Here is a 23119-nt window from a genome sequence, read left to right as displayed (position 1 = left end):
TTTCGACAACTATACAGTTTTAGCTTTATTTTTCTACTAGTAGCGAAAAGTGTCCCATCGGACTTGCCGTACAACTTCCTTTATTAATGGAACCTGCTCTTGAATTTATCGAGGGGACCGTCAATCTCGAAGAGGAAAAGCGTCTGGTAGGAAGTATATTTGAACTATAAGATTCGTTTTAATATGATGATACACTTTTAAGCTTGTTTTACTACCCAATGAATTAATTTTTCATTCTCAAATCTACGTATCCCACTCGTTTGTGACTCGTGTATAATGTAGCGGAGACCGGGTACAGTTGTAACACATTTAGCTTTTTTCCTCCCAATTTTATGGTCTTTTGTGCTAATCTTCTCAAAACTGTATACATGGTATCTTAATTTGTCTTTAACATGTAAACATCATTGGTAGAATTCTAAATAGTTCATAAGTTTCCCAAACAGAGTTAAAACGTGTTACATCCCCAACCGGTACCAGGTACTGTTGTAACACTGCTAGTGGACGGTTGTAACTGTGATTTATTATTACAAATAAGCTTCATATAGGCCAATATTTGAATAACTCTGAGAAATGTGACAATAAGAACATATAATACAACTAAGTGTGTCCTATCCAGGGGCGTTTTAGTGGATGGGCGGTGCCCACCGGGCGGTGCCCACCCACAAATATGCTCTGCCCACCCGAAGAAAAGTGAGTGTGGGGAAAATGAAAGGAGAGAAGAAAAGTCAAGTCATGTTTATTTGTATAGCCTTAATCGCAAGGAGTCTCAAAGGGCTGCACAGACCACAGATTATAGCAAACTACCGACTATTTAATGTCAAAGGGGTGTCAAACTCATTTTAACACGGGGGGCCACGCGATAGAACAAACATTATCTCGGGGGCCGGAGTAGTAAATTAAAGAGAAAGAAAAAGAGATAAAGAAATAAGAGAAAGAGTGAGGGAAAAGGAGAGAAGGCGGGACAAAGAAAGAAAAAGAGAGAGGGGGAGAGAGCGTGAGAAACAAATGATAAAAAGTCGTGAGAGGGGGAAAAGAAAGGGAGGGGAAGAAATAAATCCAAAGAGAAATAGAAAGACAGAAGGAAAGAAAAGAGAAATTAAAGCGCAAAGGGTATGAAGAGAGAGAGAAAAGGAAAATGGGAAGTTGGAGCAAAAGAGGTTAAAAGACACAGAGAGAGAAAGAGACAGAGTGGGAGAAAAGGAGTGGAAATTGAAAGAGAAAGAGAGAGAGACAGTACAGTGTCTTTGTGAGAAGCACCTGGCTTTGGCAACATCAAGTTGACATATTTCAACCTGCAGCTTGTTTTTCTCTTGCGCTTCTCTGAGTGTTGTCTCGCGGGCCGGATTCAATCCCTTAGCGGGCCTGATTTGGCCCGCGGGCCGCCCTTTTGACACCTGTGGACTATTATAACCCCATTCCCTGATCTAAAACCTACATGAGGGCAAGGAAAACCTCAAATACCTCAACATGAAGCAAATGAAGGGACTGCATATTTTTTAAAAGCTAATCATAAAAACACATTTCTGAAAAAGACTGTAAATATATATATTTTTTTATATAAAAAAACACGGTAAAATATAAAACAATTTGAACCTTTTATATACTCAACACATGAATAGATGGAAAAAATAAAATTTTAATCAATTAATAAATCAAAATGGATGAAAAAGAACAACCTTATTTTACTTGTAAAAAAGGGAAAATAAAAAATGCGGATAATATATAATACAAAAGCAATACCTAAAACTAGCAACATCATTTGCCATCTGTTAAAACAGACAGTTTTGCCTGTTTTATGGTATTTCTTTCCTCTTAGCAGGTAGGCGCCTTGCATGGCTGATTCCCTATTGGTGTGTGAGTGTGTGTGTGAAAGGGTAAGTGTGAAGCACATTGTAAAGAGCCTTGGGAGGTCTCCATTGACTTGAAAAGCGCTCTATAAATGCAGACCATTTACCAAGTCGACGACAAGGAAGTCATGGAAAAAATGCATATTGACCAATCAGAAGGGAGGAAAGCGTCTAGGACACAGGTGACAAACAGGCGGCCCGCGGGCCAGATCAGGCCCGCTGAGGGATTGAATCCGGCCCGCAAGACAACATTTGGAGAAGCGCAAGAGAAAAACAAGCTGTAAGTTGAAATATGTCAACTTTATGTTGCCAAAGCCAGGTGCCTCTCACAAAGACACTGTACTTGTATTTATTTCTCTCTCTCTCCCTCTCTCTCTTTTCCACCCCTTTTCTCCCACTGTCTCCGTCTATTTCACTCTCCTTTTTTCCTTTTCTCTTTCTCTCTTCCTACCCTTTGCACTTTCTTTTCTCTTTTCTGTCATTCAGTCTTTCTATTTCTCTTTGGATTTCTTTCTTTCTCTCCCTTTCTTTTCCCCCTCTCTCACCACTTTTTATCTTTTGTTTCTCTCTCTCTCTCTCTCTCTCTCTCTCTCTCTCTCTCTCTCTTCCACCCCTTTTCTCCCACTCTGTCTCTGTCTCTTTCACTCTCTGTGTCTCTCTTTTTCTCTTCCTGTGTTGCTCTTTGTCTCTTTCTCTCTCTGTGTCTTTTAACCTCTTTTCTCTCTTTTCTCTTTCTCTCTTCCTAGCCTTCGTGCTTTCTTTCCTCTCTTCTCTCCTTCTGTCTTTCTATTTCTCTTCGGATTTTCTTTCTTCCTCTCCCTTTCTTTTCCCCCCTCTCTCACTACTTTTTATCTCTTGTTTGTCACGCCCTTTCCCTCTCTCTTTTTCTTTTTTTGTCCCGCCCTCTCTCCTTTATTTCTTTAGTTCTCTTTTTCTTTGTCTTTAATCTCCTTGTCCGGACCCCAACAGAATGTTTGTTCTATCGTGTGGCCCCCGAGTTACAATGAGTTTGACCCCCCTGGTCTAGGAGGAAGCTGTCTGATTATTGTTTGAAATAATGAATTCTGACGTAAGCTGCTGCTGGATGTGCTGTTAGCTATGTTTAACATGCATGAATGCTCTGTTAGAAATATTGGGGTAATAATAGTCGTGCCCCTCACATGCATTTGATAGTTGATAATTGGTCAATCTTTAGTATTATTGACGTGAAACAAAAAACATCTCATCTCATCTCATTAGCTGCACCGCTTATCCTCAGTAGGGTCGCGGGGGTGCTGGAGCCCATCCCAGCAATCATCGGGCAGTGGGCATGGGACACCTTGAACTGGTTGCCAGCCAATAGCAGGGCACACAGGGACAGACAACTCGCTCGCTCGCTCACACCTAGGGACAATTTGGACCGGCCAATCCACCTGAAATGCAGGTTTTTGGAATGTGGGAGGAAACCGGAGTGCCCGGATGAAACCCACGCAAGCACGGGGAGAACATACAAACTCCGCACAGGAAGTCTGGTAGCTGGATTTGAACCCACACAGGAGGTTCCCAAGACCTAGGAACTGTGCCGCACACGCGCTAACCACTGCGCTGCCGTGCTGCCCTTATGCCATATCCGTGACGTCAATAAGCTCTTCTAATTGGTCAATCTATGACTGTTACAACCGTCCCCGGTCTCCCTTATAGTACTGTTTTTCCCAGTTTTGACATTCTCTCTCATTTCTTCTCATTCCGACACTCAACAGTTACCGTAAATGAAGCCGGAGCACCAGGATGCAGTTCTTCGGGCGTGCGGCGCTTCCTCCCTCCGAGTCGGCGCCAAGATCCAGACCTTATGGAGCGGCTACGGCGAGATCGTCCACCTGCACCTCGAAGGCGGCGAGCGGGCGTCTGTGGTCGTCAAGCACATCAAGTTCCCCTCCAAGGGGGTCGAACACGCCGCCTCCGATCCCGCTGCACATCGTTCCCACATGAGGAAGGTGAGGTCCTACGAGGTGGAGAACCACTGGTACCAGAATTACGCCACCAATTCCAAGTGTAGAATACCAGCCTGCTTTGGTGCCTGTTCCCATGGAGACGAGATGCTCATCGTACTGGAAGACCTGGACCTAGCTGGTTACGACCACAGGAGGTAACGTTTAAAGAGCATTTTTTTTCAAAACAGTTTTGACAAAAGTTATGAAAAGGTTTGAGAAATCAATATTTCAATATTGGTGTCTGAATGATATTTAGTGATTACTAGCATTATAGAGTTAATAAATAGGTAAACCTAAATTAATCTGGTATTATTATAACTGTTATTTTGAAGATTATTGTTATTATAACAATTAGGTGACTATTATTGTTATTAGTAGTATTATTGGTTTCCAAATAATGTAAGCGAGCAAAAGCCTTATATAGTCAATAGATGGGTCAAGCTAATAATTAGGCTTACCGTAAATTCCGGACTATAGAGCGCACCTGATTATAAGCCGCTCCGCCATTTTTTAGGTGATCTGCTACTTTTGTTCTTACATAAGCCGCACCCATGTATAAGCCGCGTGCGCCCGCATTAAAACTTGTGATACAATCACAACTTTAACCCAGACCAGGTTGTAAGCTCCACAATTGTGACTTTTTTTTGGTTTGAACAAATTTATTGACACTAATAACAGAAAACAATCATGGCAATCTCAACAGCAATTAAGCACATTCACAATATTATATTTCAATATGACGTTTTTAACAGCAAACACAATGTGAGGTTTGAACAACCCTTCTCGAAAATCTTAATAGCAATCAAGCATATTCACAATTTCATTATACTGCATGGATAGTACACAATTCTAGAGTCACAGTTGACATCATAAATGGTAAATGATACCCGTAATTAACGTATGATGCAGACTTGTAAAGTCCGGGTCCCGTTGAAAGTAATCCAAGGAAACCAAATGTATATTTCCAAAGTTAAGGGTGGGAAAAATATATATCCACTATTGTCCGCTGCGACAACAGACAGATCTACCGGTAACTCAGCTTTACCCCAATTCCCGTCAGCCCGCGTGTGCTCCGCCCCTTCTTTTTGATTCGTCCGTAGAACACATAACAGAATAAATCTCTAAAATAAATACATTACAAAATATACAGTTGCAAATACATATTATACATGGTTACACATATTTACGAAGAAAGACGGTACACCGAGAGAGTTTTTAAAGCTTTAATAATAATAATATAACTTTCATCCCAAACCGTGCCTTTGAAAGGTACCAACACGCTAGTAGGATCACGCTCGCAATGTATCAAACGTGCCTGTTAAAAAAAAGCATATCGTAATTGTGAAATTCGTGGAAGATCGTCCTCAACTTCCTCCTCATAATTATCGCCATCAAGGGCGTCTTCCTTATTATCGGAACGTACCTTAACTTTACAGACAATTTATGCTTCAACTTAGAGGTTGCAGTCTTTCTTGGCGCCCATATTCTACTGGTCTTAATCTTACCTTTTATACCCTAGCGCCGCTGGTGGCCGTTAGAAAAATTCCAGAAATTGGCCGCTTCACTGAATAAGCCGCAGGGCTGAACATTTGGGAAAAAAGTAGCGGCTTATAGTCCGGAATTTACGGTAATATTATTGCAACGACAATCATGAATTGTTGCAAGATATGCCTGAACCTCGCAGCAAGTTCTATATTTTTTACCCAATACCTTTGCAAAAATAAATCCCTTCATCACGCCGGCACGAGAATTCTTCAGGGCAAGGAGTTGAAATTCCTTGAATACACGCATTTTTTGTGCGTTAAAACCCATGTCCATAGGATAGAAGTAATCCATAGTGTAGTTGTCAAAACGGGAAGAAAAAACACCGAAGATAGGAGCAGACAATAAAACAATAGGGCAGCTGCTGGAGAAGGCAGCCGCTCGTGGCAGCGCCGCTTTGAACTTTTTTTAAGTAAGATCTTTTTTATGTAAGATCTCGGTCAAACAGACGGGCGTACAACTAGTAACCAAAACAAACAAGACAGCCCGTAGCTTTAGCGGCTGTTTACATTGAATTTGAAATCATCAGTTAAATCGGAAAGTCAGAAGAGCACAAAGAAAAGCTGGATTTTTATCGTGTCCCGGAAAGCTAACAGCTAGGCTACTCTTAAGCCTTCACCGTGAACGTGGCCAGTCACCAACGCAAGATCCATTACCATGACTACGGATGGTACTCGTGGAAAACTGCTACATTTGTGACTTTTGTATTTTAATTATTACAAAGACTTTAAGACATCACCGATACGGTTACCCAACGCTAGCGTGTAGCTAGCCAGCTGCTCTCTAAATAGCTTTCTTGCACTGAAAGTAGTCGCCCTCCAGTTTTGTTGTCCTTTTGTATAACAATAAACACCATTTATTGAACTGCAAATCTGTTTTTGTTTCAAGATCTATAGTTGTCTCTATTATGTTTATTGTTGTCAACTACATCTCTATTCTTATTGCTATTGTCATTACATTGCCGTCACTATCATATTATCCAAATCCATCATAACCTGGAAATATATTTACAAAACAAAAAACTATAAGGTGAATATGTTTGTGAGAATGGTGAAAAACAAACAAAAACTAAATAAATAGGGGTACAAACACATAGATATACCATCATCAAAGCGGCGCTGCCACGAGCGGCTGCCTTTTCCAGCAGCTGCCCTATTGTTTTATTATCTGCTCCTATTTTGGTGTTTTTTCTTCCCGTTTTGACAACTACCGTTTTACTTCTATCCTATGGGACATGGGTTTTAGCGCACAAAAATGCGTGTATTCAAGGAATTTCAACTCCTTTCCCTGAAGAATTCTCGTGCCGGCGTGATGAAGGGGCCTATCGTGGAAGAAGATCCGGAGCTAGCGAAGCGGCTAGCGGCGTTATAAGTCTTCGGTACCATCCGTAGTCATGGTAAATGCGAACTCACGACCAAATAAGATCATCGAGTGCTGGTGGAAAACATCGAAGCGCACAGGGAGCGCAGTTGCTGTGTTTTGCGGAAACGTGGCTCACGTTTAGCATTCCGGACGCTAACGTGTAGCCACCCGGAGCTACCCGGAGCTATCCGGCTTCAACGCCGCTAAACAGAGACACGAAAGCCGGGGGGAATCGGAGAGGAGGCGGACTTGCTAACACGAGGTGGTGTATCCCTGGATTTTCACAAAGAAAAGTTTTCCATCTGCCGTAGGGATGTCGAACTTTTGGACTGGCGTGACGTCATCCACTCCGCTACAAGCACCCCTAGGGCATCATGTTAATCTGTTAATAAACAACGGGGTAGACTGCTGGAAGTGTGAATTTCCCTACGGGGATGAATAAAGTATCTATCTATCTATCTATATAAATCTTAAAAAGAACACAAAACACACATAATCTGCACATCTCAGAGCTAGGGCAGTCAAGTGGGAGCTTGATGCTGGAGGCACATTTTTGGTGGCACTACACATTACAGCGACATCTAGTGGACAAAACTGTCTCCTTAAGTACATTTTTATCAGCACTGTTTTGTGGAAAATCCCATTTGGCCCAACCTCACCTAGAGCCTAGCTTCAGCGGCCCACCACTCAATTGAGTTTGAGACCCCTGATCTAATACTTTTGGATTGCACTTGTTTCTTTACAATTGCAAATTTTGCACCATGTTCTATTTCGTTAAATGACCTATTTTGTTGTCCTCACAGAACCAGTGTGAAAGATTACGAGATGAGGGCTTGTCTGAGTTGGCTGGCCCACTTCCACGCTCACTTCCTGGGTGTCGCCCCACAGGGCTTGTGGCCCGTGGGAACATACTGGCACCTGGAGACACGCCCGGACGAGCTGGAGGCCATGGATGACGCCAGGCTGAAGGCGGCAGCAGGAGCCGTGGATAAGACACTCAGCGCTTGCCGCTTTCTTACCATTGTCCACGGAGATGCCAAGCTAGCTAACTTCTGCTTCTCTTCAGACGGACGCCAAGTGGCGGCTGTGGACTTTCAGTATGTGGGCGGTGGATGCGGGATGAAAGATGTGGCGTATTTCCTCGGCAGTTGCATGGAAGGAAAGCAATGTGAGAAGAAGGTCCCGGGCCTGCTGGACCATTATTTTTCCGAGTTGAAACACGCAGTGAGAGCCGAGGTGGACTTCGCGGCACTGGAGGAGGAGTGGAGGGAGATGTTCCCCTTTGCCTGGACCGATTTCCGACGCTTCCTACTGGGTTGGAGTCCAGGACACTGGAAGATTGACCGGTACAATAAGAGACTTGCTGACGAAGTTTTGCACAAGCTCAAACTTTGAAAGAAAATAAAAGCAACAGTTTTAATGATTTGAAAGCTGCATGAATACGTCCAAAAGGTTGAAATATTACCGTAAAATCCGGAATATAAGCCGCTACTTTTTTCTCTAACTTTCAACCCTGCGGCTTATTCAGTGATGCGACCAATTTATGTAATTTTTCTAACGGCCGCTAGCGGCGCTTGAGTTTTGCTACCATTAACTGCCCTGTCAAAGCTATAGTATTATTATTAAAGCTTTAAAAACTCTCGGCGTACCGTCTTTCTTTGTAAATATGTGTAACCCATGTATAATATGTATTTGCAACTGTATATTTTGTAATGTATTTATTTGTATTTATTTTAGACACTTATTCTGATATGTTTTGCACGGGTGAACGAAAAATGAGGGGCGGAACAAACGCGGGGTGCCGGGTTTAAGTCGGGACCGCTAAAGGTGAGGGACAGACAACGAAAGAAGAGGGGGTAAAAAGTTGGTTAAAGAAAAAGGGGTTGCGTAAGTGAATGTGTTCATCTGATATATTTTTCCCACCCTTACCTTTGGAAATATACACTTTTTTCCTTGGATTACTTTCAACGGGACCCGGACTCTGCAGGTCTGCATCAAACCTTAAGTACCGGTATCATTTTCCGTACATTTTGCCGGCTGTGATTTTTGGACTGTGGACTTTAAAGAAAGACATTTTGTTTCAATCGCGGGACTTGAAGTCGGGTTTAGGTTAATTTTGTGTTACGTGTTTAAATGTGGGCGCATGCGGCTTATATACAGGTGCGGCTTGTGTATGTACAAAATCGGTTTTCCTCTTAAAATGTGGTGGGTGCGGCTTATAATCAGGTGCGCTCTATAGTCCGGAATTTACGGTACGCTTTAGGACTCAGTTTCACAATCGCTGTAGTAGATACTGGTCTTTTCAACAACTTTGTCCAAATTTCTGCCTAAAAAAAACAACTCCGAATGCAATGGTAAAGGTACATTGTGTTGTATTTGACCAGTATATGGCACTGTAGGGTCTAATGAGAATGAAAACCAGTGCCAAATGAGTACAGTGTAGCAAGATGCCAGACAAACATGGTGGCGACCCCTAATTATGGATTAAGTTATGATAAAGAAATACAAATTTCCCGACCTATGAAAATTGAAAATTAAAAAAAGAATTGAAAAATACCAATGTTTGTCTTCTTTTTACTGAATGCTGATTTTTTTTTTTTTTGACCATGAGGAACCAACTAAATATTACACACCGTCTCTAAATAATTATACACACAAATAATGAAATGAAATTAATCTGGGTATGCTTGATATCTCAAGTGATTCAGTTTGCATGCAACGCTGTGCTGTACACTTAAATATACCTTTAATTAGGCATTTTTGAGATATAATATGTGTCCCCTGTGTTTATTTGCCCATAAGAAGTAAATTATTATTCATTTTATCTTTAAGTATGATCCCCAAGAACTGTAAATGTCGCTACATTCAAACGTGTTCAAATAGAGATGCAATTTCAATTGGGTGAAAAAGTGTATATTTCTGAAATACATTTAATAAGATGTTTAAATTTATATCAATGACGTTGGAGATATTTAGTTGGAGCATTTTCTATAGGGAAAATAAAACGTGACCGTTTACGCTTTATGAACAAATCTACATACTGTACTGTACATTTGAGTCGGTGTCGCGTAATGATTACGTCATCTAGACGCGGAGTTATTGACGCCATTTCTATACGACTGTAGTGACGTCAATGACAACAAGTAAACAGAAAACAGTAGTAGTTCTCCATCAAGGTATTTAAAAATATATTTGCTACCGGCATATAAATTGCTCTTGTAAATCTGTGAGTCACCTGACAAGGAACCGAGACAGGAAGCGAGTTATTTTGTTAGCTACTTAAGCTAGCAGCGGAAGCTACCGAGCTAAGCTAGCATTCACAGGTGTATACTACAGAACGATTTGTGTTTAAAACGTATGTCCATGTCGTCACAAACTAGTTGCGTGGTTATAATATTTCAAACATCAATTATGATCCCCAGGCTTGTTTGCTCTACATGACGTCAAGTTCTTCACACATAAACGTTTTCTTTCCACGCCATTTAACAAGATAAAATGCTTTGATCCTCCTTCGTAAGAGTGTCTTGACCAAGCAAATGTCACGAATACCAATAGAGATAAATAACATTGTAAAGAGTGAAACGTATTGTTTTTTTCTCCAACCAGAATAAAGCAGCACCCAGATATGATGTAGTGTCCCGGTCACATCAAAAGGTGCTTCCTCATTTGGTCTCCACAACAATGAACCATGGAGTCTGAGGATTCAGACACCTTGATCACTCTGGTCATCAAAGCCCCTGATCAGAAGCGTGAGGACTGCACCATGGACTGCTACATGAGCTGGACAGTGGAGAAGCTCAAGATTCACATGGCCACCATGTACTCGAAGAAGCATGTGAGTCACGCCCCGACCTACTCGTATTCATAGACTAATGTCTGTGATACGACATTTCAGAATGACATAAGTCTGAAATGCAATGGCTTGTAAAAAGAGATCTGCATTTTTGGGTATATAGCGCTTTTCAAGTCACTGAAGACCTCTCAAAGGGCTGTTACAATGTGCTTAACACTTACCCATTCACACACACACTCGCACACCGATAGCGATGTCAAGGCTTCTACCTGCTTATCAGGGGCATTAGGGATTTAGCGTCTTGCCCAAGGACACTTCGACATCTCACTCTGAGGAGCTAGGAATTGTAACTACCGATTCCATTGGACATCTATCTATCTACCCTGGTCATATCCCTCGAGAGAGGTGACAGACAGCAAGACAAATACATACAAAAAGTAAAAAAATATTAAAGGGAAAAGGTAGCAAAAAACACACACACATTTTTTTCGGACCATGGCCAACCCAAATGCCCAAAACCCCAAACAAGTTAGGCACCTCAGCACCTAAGTCGGTCATGCTTTTTTCCCTCCAGATAAAACGTGACACAAGAAAGCGGCCATGTCACAACACACTCTTCTGTTAAACAGCAGGGCCCGACAGCTTTCACTGGTTTACCCCTGCCACATCATACAGGTGCTCTGCCCATCCCTTAGAACACGTCTAAACATCCCATTATCCTTTTACAACACCTCTCCACTCATTCCTATCACCATCAAGAGCTCTAGCTTCCACTATATTTAGATCTCTTTCCTGTAGTGCACTCATAATGTACATCTGATTGGGTGACATGGTAGAATTTCAGGATAAGTCAAGAGAAACTGCCTTATTAGGCCACTTATGTACCGAATTTTCCGGACTGTAAATCGCAGCTTTCTTATAGTTTGGCAGGGGGTGCGACATATACCCGAGTAAGACTTTTTTGTGGGGCATTATTGTCATATTATTATTGGAAATATATCATTTCACATATTATTTTTACAATAAACCACAAGAGGGTGCTCTAGGCCTGTGTTGATAATTTCAACCTTGCCGTGTTGTGCGGAAAAATGTTCCCCCTGTGTGAAATTCGCCCCAGCATACGTTTCTCTGGCAAACATCAATAAAATAACTTGCTATCTCTATTTTGGAGGAAAATATAGTTAAACGGTAAAGCAGAGAACATTTGCAACTTGTATATAAATCACTTTTGGGCAAGCTAAAAATATTTACTTTGGCGAAATGACACCACGTTTTTCCTAACGATCGATGAAATCGAACTTTTATTGCAATTAACCAGCGATTCAAAACAGGAATCATTTGAATATCATGTTGTGGATTGTGGATAATAACTGATGATAAGTATGTAGGCATCTGGTGAAGGTCGTGGGATGACGTTATTGCCGGGGCGGATGACCTTCACGAGATATCTTAACTTTATTTGAGAACACTATAAAGCCCAATTTGGAAAGTCTGGAACTTTGAACATGTCCCGAATGCAATAAAGAGCGTTCCCTTTTTGCCATATCTCCTCTCTGCGTATATTTTGGTGCGACGCCTAACGACGATCTCTCCAAAAATCACATGTATGGACAACTGTTGTGTGCTCTACCATAAAGCTTATTTCGCTGAAACGATTTGTGAAATTACTGTAGCGGGTCATTGTGGGGAGGTTTTGGAGCACTCCTCGTTAAAGATAAATATACTGTACATAATCATGTACGCTTCTTTGGAAAGCAACAACGTCCCCACCCGTTTATTGAACACAACACCCAACTCTCTTGCGACACTGCGCCCCGCTTACATCATTGTGACGCGCCCAAAACGGGAGACAAATGTTCAGAAGATAAGGCATCATTTTGCCTAAGTCAATATTTTCGACTTACTCAAAAGTGATTTCTATACAAGGTGCTCATGCTCTGTGTTTTACTGTCTTAATGCATTCCCTAAAAAAGAGAGACAAAGTTGTTTTAGTAAAGTTTGCAAGGGTGACATATGCTAAGGGGTTGTTGAGGGCATTCATTTCAAATTTCCCTTTAAGAGGATATGTATGTTTTTGGTGTTGGATTTGATCAAATGCACTTTCCTCAAAAATGTGACTTATACTCAAAACATGCAATTAGAACCATACACAGGGTAGGATATCAGGATCATACTAATATTTTATTCCTGAAGTCCAAATTATTAAAATCAGATGATTTAGTAAAATTTTTCAGTTCACAACTGCTATTTAAGGTCAACAAATTACATAGTGCCAGAAAACATCCAAAAATTATTCACTCGGAAAGAGGGAATATATAACTTAAGTGGTTGTAGTAAATTCAAAATCCCAAAGGTGAAAACCACTAGGAAAAGTATGTGTGTGTCAGTGTGTGGAATCAAACTTTGGAACAATTTACAAGACGAGATCAAACAATGTCCAACTACTACCACTTGTCCAAATTTAAATACAAAAAAAACATTGCTGGCAGAATACAGAGATGAAGAAAATGGGGTATGAGTGATACGAGAGATTGGAAATACTGCGTTTACAACTATAGTTAACCTTGTTATTGTTACTATTATTATATCATAACTGTTATTATTGCTATCGTTGTTACTATCATTGGTTTCACAATGATATTTAGTGACAAGTTGCATTATAACGTTAAAAGATGGGTACTACGATGATTAGTGTATAAAATATGTGATCATTGTTATTATTATAAATATTGATATCTGACCTAATAATATGTATATCTGTGAGATTGTGTTATATTTAGACATAAAAAAGGAGCTAGCTGTAAAATGTAATCAATAGGGAAGAGGAAGGGGTAGGGAAAATAAGCGTCTGCTTCTTACTATCCCTTTTCGAACATGTTTATGTTAACAAAAAGTTGTTGCGTCATTGTTTCTGTCCTGTATTTTATAATGTTCGAAATAAAGTTTTCATTCATTCATACTCTGGTGAGACTTAGATGTTTCTTCCTTTCTTTCTTACTTTCATTTTTATCATGCATTTTTTGGCTAGTGCTACTAATAGTCCGGAAAATGGTAACTATCCATCATATTTTGTTAATCTTTTGTAAATTGTCATCAATTTGTTGGGCAGCACTCCAGTGATCATCGGCTGGTCTACGCTGGAAGGCTCCTTCAGGACCACCTCCTGCTCAGAGAGGTGCTGCGACAGGTATGCGTTCGCCCCATTAGACCCCGGATGTGCATGTGGGATGATTTCCCACATCCGTAAATAATCTTCTATTTGAATATGCGACACACATCTGATCCGATTCTACGATGTGGACCAGGAAAATGAGTATCACGTGTTTCATTTGTTGAGCAATTCCCAAACACCCCCTGACTCACCTTGCAGCGCCACCTTACCTAATGCTTGTGTGAGTACAAACCCTCAGCAGTCACTTCTGTTTTTTAATCATTTTGTCAGCTACTCATTCATCATCTCTTCTTTTTGTTAGACTCCTGAAACCGCAAGCTCAGCATTTCTCGACTGGCGTCATCTCGGGTATCGAGGTGGATTTGCCGCTTTGAACCCCCAGTCGGCTGCCGGAGATCCTCGATGGTAAGCGCAGATGAATAAATTACACATTTTTTCTTTGACTTATTGAGCGCGCTTGAATTTCTTTATAATATCCATCCCTAGGGCTCATGAGGGAGCTTGTTTCCCCTTGCAAAGTAGGCAGATGTTGACGCCTGTGCAGATGTTGTGGTGGCAGCTGATGTATGCACAGCACTACTACATGCATTAGTGAGTAGAATATGCTTCATCCATTTGTTATTTGCCTCTATCTTTATATATAGTTACGTGTTTGTAATATTTTTCTCCTGCAACAGTATTCTGTTATTAAAGCTCCATTGTGTAATTTTTGACCACTAGATGGTACTGTTGTCCAATGCAAACGAAAACCAGTGTCATAGTGAGACGTCAGACAAACATGGCGCGATCTTAGGTATGGATTCCACTATGTAAAAAAAATACACATTTCTCAACCTAGGTTTTTTAAAAAAATAAAAAATAACATTGGTATGATAGTTCCACTGTTAACTATCTGGGCGGCAGTAGCTCAGAGGTAGAGCGCTCGTCTTGGATCAAGGGATCCCAGTTCGAATCCCGGCTCGTCCGTGTTACATGTCGAAGTGTCCTTGGGTAAGACACTGAACCCCTAATACCCCCAATAAGCAGGTTAGCGTCTTACAATACAAGGCCGCTATTGGGAAAATGTGGAGCACATTGTAAAGCGCTTTGGGAAGTCATTGACTTGAAAAGTGCCATATAAATGCATATCATTTCATTTCATTAAAAATTCACTGACTTTTCACACTTTGGGTTTAATCTTTCTCCAATGTGTCGCCCTAAAAAATGCTTCCCATCGGACCCAAATAAATTAAATTTGCTTTCATCTCTGTAGTGAACTCGGGACCAGTTCTCTCCCCACAGAACATGCTCCTCAGCAAAATTCCGTTTGTAGACCTTCAGTCCAAATGCTGTTAAATGGTGCGACACTGTATGGCGAGACAGGTCTTTACCATCTTCAGTATTGTATACATGTATACATAAAGTAATATTACAAATATTAAAAGATAAAAATACAAGATTTAATCAAGATGAGAAAGTCAGTGAAACTGGCAGTTAGAATGCCTATTAAATAGGGGTTGACCAATAATTGAGGAATTTAGCACTATGTGCTAGATTAGCGCTATTATGTGGTAGGCACCTGAAAGTGTTCTCTAATTTTAATCAGTGCATTTTGGGCAAAATCGTGACAAAGTGTTGTAGTAGCATGATATAGACACAACAAATGTCCTTAAACTGTTGCGCAGCAAAGATGGCATTATTTCAGATTTATTCAATTGTTTGAAAATATTTCTCTAATTTTGATCGGCCTTGTACAATACCGGTGATAAAAAATTGAAACTCAATGATATAACAATTTGTTATAAATTTCGCATATCAGTCACACTGGAGTGTAAGTCGCACCCCCCCAGCCAAACTATGAAAAAACTACGACTTATTGTCCGACATCCAGCCGTCTAATATTACACAGTATGCCATCAGTTTCAAAATTCACATATTTTCTCCATTCTGCTTTCTTTTTGCAGTCAAGCTGCCATGTTGGGCTGCCAGCCTTCCAGCTTGCCCTACACCACCCGTCATCCGCCTCTTCCTCGCCCTGATGACCGCGTGCCACCTCCCCCGGCAGCCGTTCCTCTGCCGGAAAACGTTGCGCCACCTCCTGGAATCAACCCCAACGTACAAATCAACGTACAGGGCGGTGGTGCTCACGTGGACGAGCTCAACCGGGACTGGCTGGACAGGCTGTATGCACTTCTTTGCATCTACATCCTGCTCAGCTTCGTCTACTTCAACTGTTCCTTCGTCCGCTTCGTTTTGGTGGCGGGAGCCGTCGTGCTATTCTACCTGTGAGTACCCTATTTTCCGGACCATCAGTCTCTCTGGAGTATGAAGTCACACCAAAACAAAAATGCAAAATTAAGAAAGAAAAAAACCATGTACAAGTTTCACTCGAACTATGAGTCGCATGTCATCTTGAAAAGGCAAATGAAAATAAAAATAAAACACAAATACATTGACTTGCGCTCCCACCTGACCTACATTATAAACCAGCCAGTCGCACACACAGACAATCACACCCTCCCAACACACAAAGCCCTCCTTAACCTGACCCCGTGATTTGTTCTCTGCTGAACACAATGCATGACAAGTTGATATCAATGAAAATAATGACTATTCAATTCAAAATCCACAAAGCAGTGAACCAGCAATTAACAAATTAGCGGGGGTCTCTGTACGTATGTTTAGAGTTGTATGTTTTTACACAACTTTTTTCTACCAATGCAAACATATTTGCACAAAAACTTTTTTTTGCAATGGGGAATGGACAATTTGACATATGGCGGGGGGGTGGCGCAAAAAAAACGAAGCATCCCAATGTATGCTAAGCTTTTTGCCAGGAGTTGGGATAAGCCATAGAGCAGGGGTCGGAAACCTTTTTGACCAAAGAGAGCCATGATAGCACAAATTTCCAGCAAAACCGCCATACCCACTCTCCAGACTAAATCAATTTTTGTTAGCACGTTTTATTTTACTGATGATTTGAGAAAATTTATGAAAAAACAATGCCAGAGCCCTTATCCCATCCATCCATCCATCCATTATCTGCACCGCTTATCTCGAAGGTCTCGATGACACTTTGGTGTAAGTAGAACAATGGATTATAGCATATGTAATATTTTTTTGTTTTGCTTATTTGATTTTGTTTTTTAGTGTTTTTTTTACATCCATCCATCCATTATCTGCACCGCTTATCCTCAGTAGGGTCGCGGGGGTACTGGAGCCCATCCCAGCTATCTTCAGTCAGTGGGCAGGGAACACCCTGAACTGGTTGCCAGCTAGTCGCAGTGCGAGCCCTTATTCAATATCAACAAATATACCACTTTAAACTGAAAACCCCTGAAATTACTTCGTTCGTTGCGGCTGTTTTCAACCTTTTTTCATCAAAAATTGTCCCAAAACCAGGTACAAGCCAGGATCTTTTGTAAAAATGTCACAAAATACTGCAAACAATGATACTGACGGATTTACCTTCAGTGCAGATGGCACTGGGCAGAGATAAGTACGTTGTGTGCATAGCTTTGCCCGCCCCCACTGCTTCACGTGGTTCACTTGCATTTCTGGGTGTTTACAGTTCTGTGTGTTTTCATCATAAAGTGTCTCAACAGAGAACCCAATTTGTTTAATGCGCATTATAAAGGATTAGTTAGCAACATACAGCCAAAACGGGGTGTGTTGTTGTGACACCTTGACTGTAAACTGTAGTAGATAGTATGCTCTTACATACAGAACCGAAGCGTTTGTACTAATAGCACTATGTAGGCTGTGCATGCACTAGATTTGATTCTGCCCGTATGAATTTTGCATGAGTATAATTTTATCTTTGAGCCATATGTACTCATGAAAAGAACCATATCTGGCTTATGAGCCATAGGTTCCAGACCCCTGCCATAGAGTATTGAATCGTTTGGTCTCAGCAGTTATACAGGTCATTATCACATTCATAGCAAATTGTTGTTATTAGTGCCATTCGAATGGGCTCATTTACTGCTCTAGACGGCACCAGGCGACCATAAGCGGTTAATTGATTTATAAGAATAGAAAAAAATCATAATCCGCTGCCACCTACTGATGTGGATGAATAGCAGGGTTACTTGGTTTATCACTGAAAGAAATCAATGACTGAACAAGGCATGCCTTTTTTTCAAATATAAAATTGGGCAATTTTTTAGTTCAAGGGATGGTGTAATAATAGTCTGCAGTCTGCAATAATCTGTGGTCTGTGCAGCCCTTCAGACTTCTTTCGATTAAGGGCTAGACTAATAAACATGACTTGATGTGACTTGACCGAGGTTTTAGATCAGGGGATGGTGTAATAATAGTCTGTAATAATCTGTGGTCTGTGAAGCCCTTTGATTAAGGGCGTCACAAATGAACATGACTTCTTGCTGCACACTAGACAAGGTCTCACAGCGCCTTGGTTGAAAAACAGTGGGTTAGAACATATTTTTTTTCTTAGGTACCAAGTGAACTGGTTTCCCTTCAGCATTTTGGGGCAGCCGCAACCGCAGGAGCCACCAAACTTTGAGGATCCTAGAGAAGCCCAAGCATGGCACCAAGCAGAGATGCAAAGAGGCATACAGGAGTTGGTAGGTTTTCACTTCTTAGCTGGAGCTTTTTTCACTTTTTCCCCCTCATGATTTCTGTATTTCAAAGCATATCTAGGGAAGCCAATTTACTGATGGTTATATGTGTCTAGTTTCTTCACCCCTTTGATGCGTATTATCCTTCCCACTTTTAGGACACATGAGCAAAACCAACTAAGGAGCACAAAACACAGATATCCTTAGTTTGCCCGTGGCGACAAACAAACCAAAAAGGGGTATCAACTACAGAATCAGAATCCCCTTTATCATCATTGTAATGCTATAACGAGATTGCGGTTGCAGTCCAGTTTGAGAAATTTTACATATAAAGACTAAAAGATCGAAAAATAATTGTTCAAGTCAATTCATGTTTATTTGTATAGCCCTTTATAACAAGGAGTCTCAAAGGGCTGCACAGATCAAAGACTATTGCAAACCACAGACTATAATGACACCATCCCCTGATCTAAAACCTACATGAGGGCAAGGAAAAACTCAAAAACCTCAACATTAGGAAAACAAAGAAACCTTTTGAAGGGACCGCACATGAGGTATCCCCCTTCCAGGATGACCACTCTGCAATGGATGTTGCAATAACAGATAATACACAGATATTGTCAACATAAAATATAGGTTATTCATATGCCATAGAATAGAAGTGTGTTTTAAGCACAGTTGAGTGTCATCTGCGTAGCAATGAAAACTGATATTATAATTGCGAATAATATCACCTAATGGAAGCATGTAAATGCTGAAAAGAAGGGGGCCAAGTACTGAACCCTGCGGAACACCACAGGTAACACTAAAGGGTTTGGATGTCTTTTCACTGTATTTAACACAGTGCGTCCTATATGAGAGGTAGGATCTGAACCCTAAGAGGACGGTTACTGAGAGACCGATGCATTTTTCCAACCGTTCTAGTAAGATATTATGGTCCACAGTGTCAAAGGCAGCACTAAGGTCCAGCAGCAGCAAGAGTGATGAAGCGCCGGAGTCCATTGGAAATAGAAGATCATTGGTTACCTTAATCAGGGCTGTCACAGTAGAGTGGTTAGCCTTGAATCCTGATTGCATAGATTATTCTCAGATATAAAATCATTCAGCTCCTGTGCCACTACTTATCAAAATTGTTCACCTTTAATATAAAGTATTCACATCTGAAATAAAAACTACGCAGCTGGGATATTACACCTAACTGTAACAAGTCAACATGACAGCTGAAATACGCTTTTATTTGCACAATATGATGGAAATGAAGTCAAGTGTAAATAAAGTAAACGGTACAATGTAAAAACGGTAAATAAATAAAGTACCTCCTCTTCAATAAAATCCTTCTTCTGCAAATAAAATCACAGAAATAGTGCACGTAACAACTGGGGTGTTGCACTTAAAAATTTAGAACAGGGACATTGCACTCTAAAACTGTTTCAGTTGGTTGATAGCTTTGGGGAAGAAGCCATCCCTTTGTCTGTTTGCTTTGTGGGATCTGAACCCTCGGCCCGATGGTAGCAGTCCGCAAAAACGGTTCCCGGGGTGCGATGAGCCTTTCAGGATGTGTTCAGCCCTGCGGAGGTAGCAGCAGTAGCTCAGGAGGTAGAGCGCTCATCTTGGGACCGAAATATCGCAGGTTCGATACCCAGCTCTTCCGAATTACGTGTCAAAGTGTCCTTGGGCAAGACACTGAACTCCTAGTGTGTGAAGCACATTGTAAAGCACGTTGGGAGGTCTGCTGTATAAATATAAACCATTTAGAGAAAGCTAGCAATGTGGTTAAATAGTCTGTATTTTCAGGAGAGAGTGATGGATGCCGGTACGGAGGATGTCCAGCAAGGGGACCCTGGATTGCTCGGCACAGCCTGGTCTTTCGTCAAAACCTTTATCAGCTCACTTCTCCCGGATGCGGGGCCCCAAAGACCCGCTGCGTTGCCCCCGGCGCTGCGTTAATCCTTTACAGGCTTCAACCAGGGTGTAAACGTAATCACTTTGGAAGAGTCTGGACAATATACTAATTGGTAAATTGTATTATTTTATTTAATATTTAATTCATGTCTTTGTTTTTTAAATAAAAATAGTTTTATTTTTCTTGTGAGTCCTCTCTTGCCCTGCAGGTGTCAGCATTTGCCCACGCAATGACTGTGAGTGGTGATTAAAATATTCATGAGGAGACTATTTGTGTAGGCGTCCATTCGTGAGTATATACAATTTCATATTCAAAGTCAACTACATTGTCACTTTTGCAACAAAAACAGATAATTTAAAATGCGTTTCTCTTGTACGACAGATAAATAGACAGTGCACTGATAAGTCTTAAAGTGCATAGTGACACTTTGTAAACAAAAAGTTCTGAGTTGTAAAGCAAATGTACATGATTGTGCAATGAGCAAGGTTATCTTATTTTGGTCCTAAAGTGTTAAATTGTTAAAGTGATGTAGTTTCCTTGGAGGCAGTGCGTGTGTGTCCATTTGTTGTGAGGCAAGAGGTGTACAGGTCTTGAAGGGATGGGAGAGAGGCACCGATGATCTTTTCCGCGGCTCTTACCGTTTGCTAGAGGGTCTTCTTACAGGAACTCCAACAGGCTCCGTACAATACAGTGATGCCGAAGGTTAGAATGTTCTCGACGGTGTCTCTGTCAAAGGTGCGCATGATATGGGCCGGGTTCTCTGGCTTTTCTCAGTTTCTGGAGGAAGGAGAGGTGCTGATTGGCTTTCTCGGCCAGTGATGTGGAATTTGAGGTAATCAGTGGCGTGCACACCCAGGAACTTGCTGCTGATCACCCTCTTGACCACTGTTGATGGTCAGGGGTGCTTGCTTAGGGTGTGTTCTCCTGAAGTCCACAACAATCTCCTTTGTCCACATTAAGGGAGCGATTGTTGTGGAACCTATCTTGTTCGTAAGTAGGGCAGCGTCTGTATACGAGTTTAGTGTCAAGTCAAGTCATGTTTATTTGTATAGGCCTTAATCACAAAGAGTCTCAAAGGGCTGCACAGATCAAAGACTATTGCAAACTATTATTACAGACTATTATGACACCATCCCCTCATCTAAAACCTACATGAGGGCAAATAATACACATATTATCAACATAAAATATAGGTTATTCATATGCTATACAGTAGAAGTGTGTTTTAAGCTTAGATTTAGACATTTCCACTGAGGTTGCAGATCGAATCTCAGGGGGAAAAGCATTCCACAACACCGGGCAACCTGCGGATCTCTTGGCTCTTGGGATCACTAGGTAGACCAGCGTTTTCAGAGCGAATGCTCCGCACCGAAACATAGTGGGAAATTAAATCTGAAAGATATGAGGGAGCAAGTCCATGCATGATTTTGTATAATACCAACAGAACCTTAAAATCACATCTTAAGCTAACAGGGAGCCAATGCAGGTTAGCTAAATTCGGGGAAGTGTGATCAAACTTTCTTGTCATAGTTAAAAGCCTCGCTGCGGCATTTTGTACCAGCTGAAGACTCTTGAGTTTGGACTTCGGGAGACCGGAGAGTAGTGCATTACAGTCATCGAGACAGGAGGTCACGAACGCGTGAATCATAATTTCTGCATTCGACTGAGTCAGCATAGGACGAATTTTAGCAATGTTGCGAAGATGGAAGAAAGCTGTTCTAGTAATATTCTTCACGTGTGTTTGAAAGGACATATCGGGGTCAAATATGTCACCTACATTTTTGACTGAGTCACTCTGGGTGATATTATTTTTGTCAATATTCAGAGCAGTTTTTAAGAACAAGTCACGGCATTTAGATGGACCAATAACTAACATTTCGGTCTTTTCAGAGTTAAGGCGCAAGTGTAAAGCATGACATTCTGTTGGCAAGGTAAATGTAAATTTAATTTCAAATTACCGATACTGTACATAGGTAAATGTTTTCATCTTTATCAGAATCTTAGTATGGTTTTCATTTGAATTAAAATAGTAAAGTGATTTCGTTTAACTAGAATTTCTTCCTAATACAAATGCATTCATTGAAATTCCTCCAGCTTTGGGTAGAAAACTTCAGGGTTGAAAAAGGGGGCCCTCACTAGCCCTGACCCTTGTCACTCATCAGTAACAAAAGAGTAGTTCTTAGCTTCATAAAAATTGGGGACCCTTGCTCTAATTTGTAGCTCCTAATTATGAAATGACCGCGAGAGAGCAGTTGATACAACTATCAGTCACCATTGTCAGTATGATTAATCAAGATGGCCTTCGCTTTGGTGCTGGGAAGTGCCGGAAAGCCTGCTCAAGAGTTTTCCTCCCTGCATTCCATTCTTTTCTTTTCCCTACTGCTTATTTATTATGCACACACGCCATCTAGCGACCAGCATTATTCACTTTATTTAAACGTGTGCTTTCTGTCTAAACCAATAAGATTAGTTAGTTCTATTCATGTGACCTCGCTTAAGCCAATCAGATGTGTTGTTCTATGCATGTGCTTTCCAATAAATGAGTCTCTAGCCATAGGCGGCGCGTGATTCCTTCCTGAACCGATTTTGAAAGCAGACCTTGGAAGCACGCGCCTCCGGTGGAAGGGCTAGCAAAAACCTGATTTCCGACTTAGAGTGTGTTCTTGTTTTCATCCTAATACAATCTTAAGTTTTAACCTTGACTTTCTTCTATTATTCTAACTGTCCACTCCTACTACTGATATCAAAATAAAAAATGCAGCAGTCTTTATTGAAGACCTAACACTAGGGTGTCCAAATTTTTCAGAAAGTGAGCTAGATTTTGTAAGCTGAAAATGTGTGAGGGCTGATTATAGTCTTAAAAAAATTCACCCTTCGTCGAATGTTTGCTTGTCGATCCGCGTCGCGACCTCGTAGCTCGCCTTTGTAGCAATTCCATTTGACTTGCAGGGTTTTGTGAAAACGGCTTCCA

The 23119-nt window shown here is 41.1% G+C and overlaps 2 protein-coding genes across 7 annotated transcripts; both read left to right on the top strand.

The window, feature by feature from the left end:
• The first annotated feature begins 32 nt into the window (after positions 1 to 32).
• On the top strand, positions 33 to 9061 carry pkdc (protein kinase-like domain containing). Of its 2 annotated transcripts, XM_088327541.1 has the most exons (5): positions 91 to 146; positions 1820 to 1874; positions 1946 to 2127; positions 3587 to 3972; positions 7525 to 9061. In XM_088327541.1, exons 4-5 carry the CDS (start codon positions 3596 to 3598, stop codon positions 8114 to 8116), a joined length of 969 nt encoding a protein of 322 aa, XP_088183667.1. In that variant the 5' UTR covers positions 91 to 146; positions 1820 to 1874; positions 1946 to 2127; positions 3587 to 3595; the 3' UTR covers positions 8117 to 9061. The 2 variants fall into 2 exon arrangements, with proteins under 2 accessions (XP_088183666.1, XP_088183667.1); XM_088327540.1 differs by lacking the exons at positions 1820 to 1874; positions 1946 to 2127 and having other exon boundaries at positions 33 to 146.
• Positions 9062 to 9786: 725 nt separating this feature from the next.
• On the top strand, positions 9787 to 22788 carry LOC148373007 (homocysteine-responsive endoplasmic reticulum-resident ubiquitin-like domain member 2 protein). Of its 5 annotated transcripts, none has more exons than XR_015849581.1 (10): positions 9787 to 9897; positions 10328 to 10556; positions 13624 to 13701; positions 13820 to 13906; positions 13988 to 14091; positions 14173 to 14277; positions 15630 to 15950; positions 18122 to 18251; positions 20040 to 20260; positions 20357 to 22788. XR_015849581.1 is itself a non-coding variant. In XM_088327531.1 (9 exons), the coding sequence occupies exons 2-9, from the start codon at positions 10410 to 10412 to the stop codon at positions 20190 to 20192; spliced, it is 1125 nt and encodes a 374-aa protein (XP_088183657.1). In that variant the 5' UTR covers positions 9787 to 9897; positions 10328 to 10409; the 3' UTR covers positions 20193 to 22788. The 5 variants fall into 5 exon arrangements, 3 of the variants coding, with proteins under 3 accessions (XP_088183657.1, XP_088183660.1, XP_088183658.1); XR_015849580.1 differs by having other exon boundaries at positions 20339 to 22788; XM_088327531.1 differs by having other exon boundaries at positions 20040 to 22788.
• Positions 22789 to 23119: the final 331 nt, after the last annotated feature.

This window comes from Urocampus carinirostris, chromosome 2 (genome assembly GCF_059441175.1).
Source record: "Urocampus carinirostris isolate Australia breed hairy pipefish chromosome 2, RoL_Ucar_1.0, whole genome shotgun sequence".
NCBI classification, from domain to species: domain Eukaryota; kingdom Metazoa; phylum Chordata; class Actinopteri; order Syngnathiformes; family Syngnathidae; genus Urocampus; species Urocampus carinirostris.
Note: the sequence above shows the minus strand (reverse complement) of the source record. Positions and strands in the feature narration are given on the sequence as shown.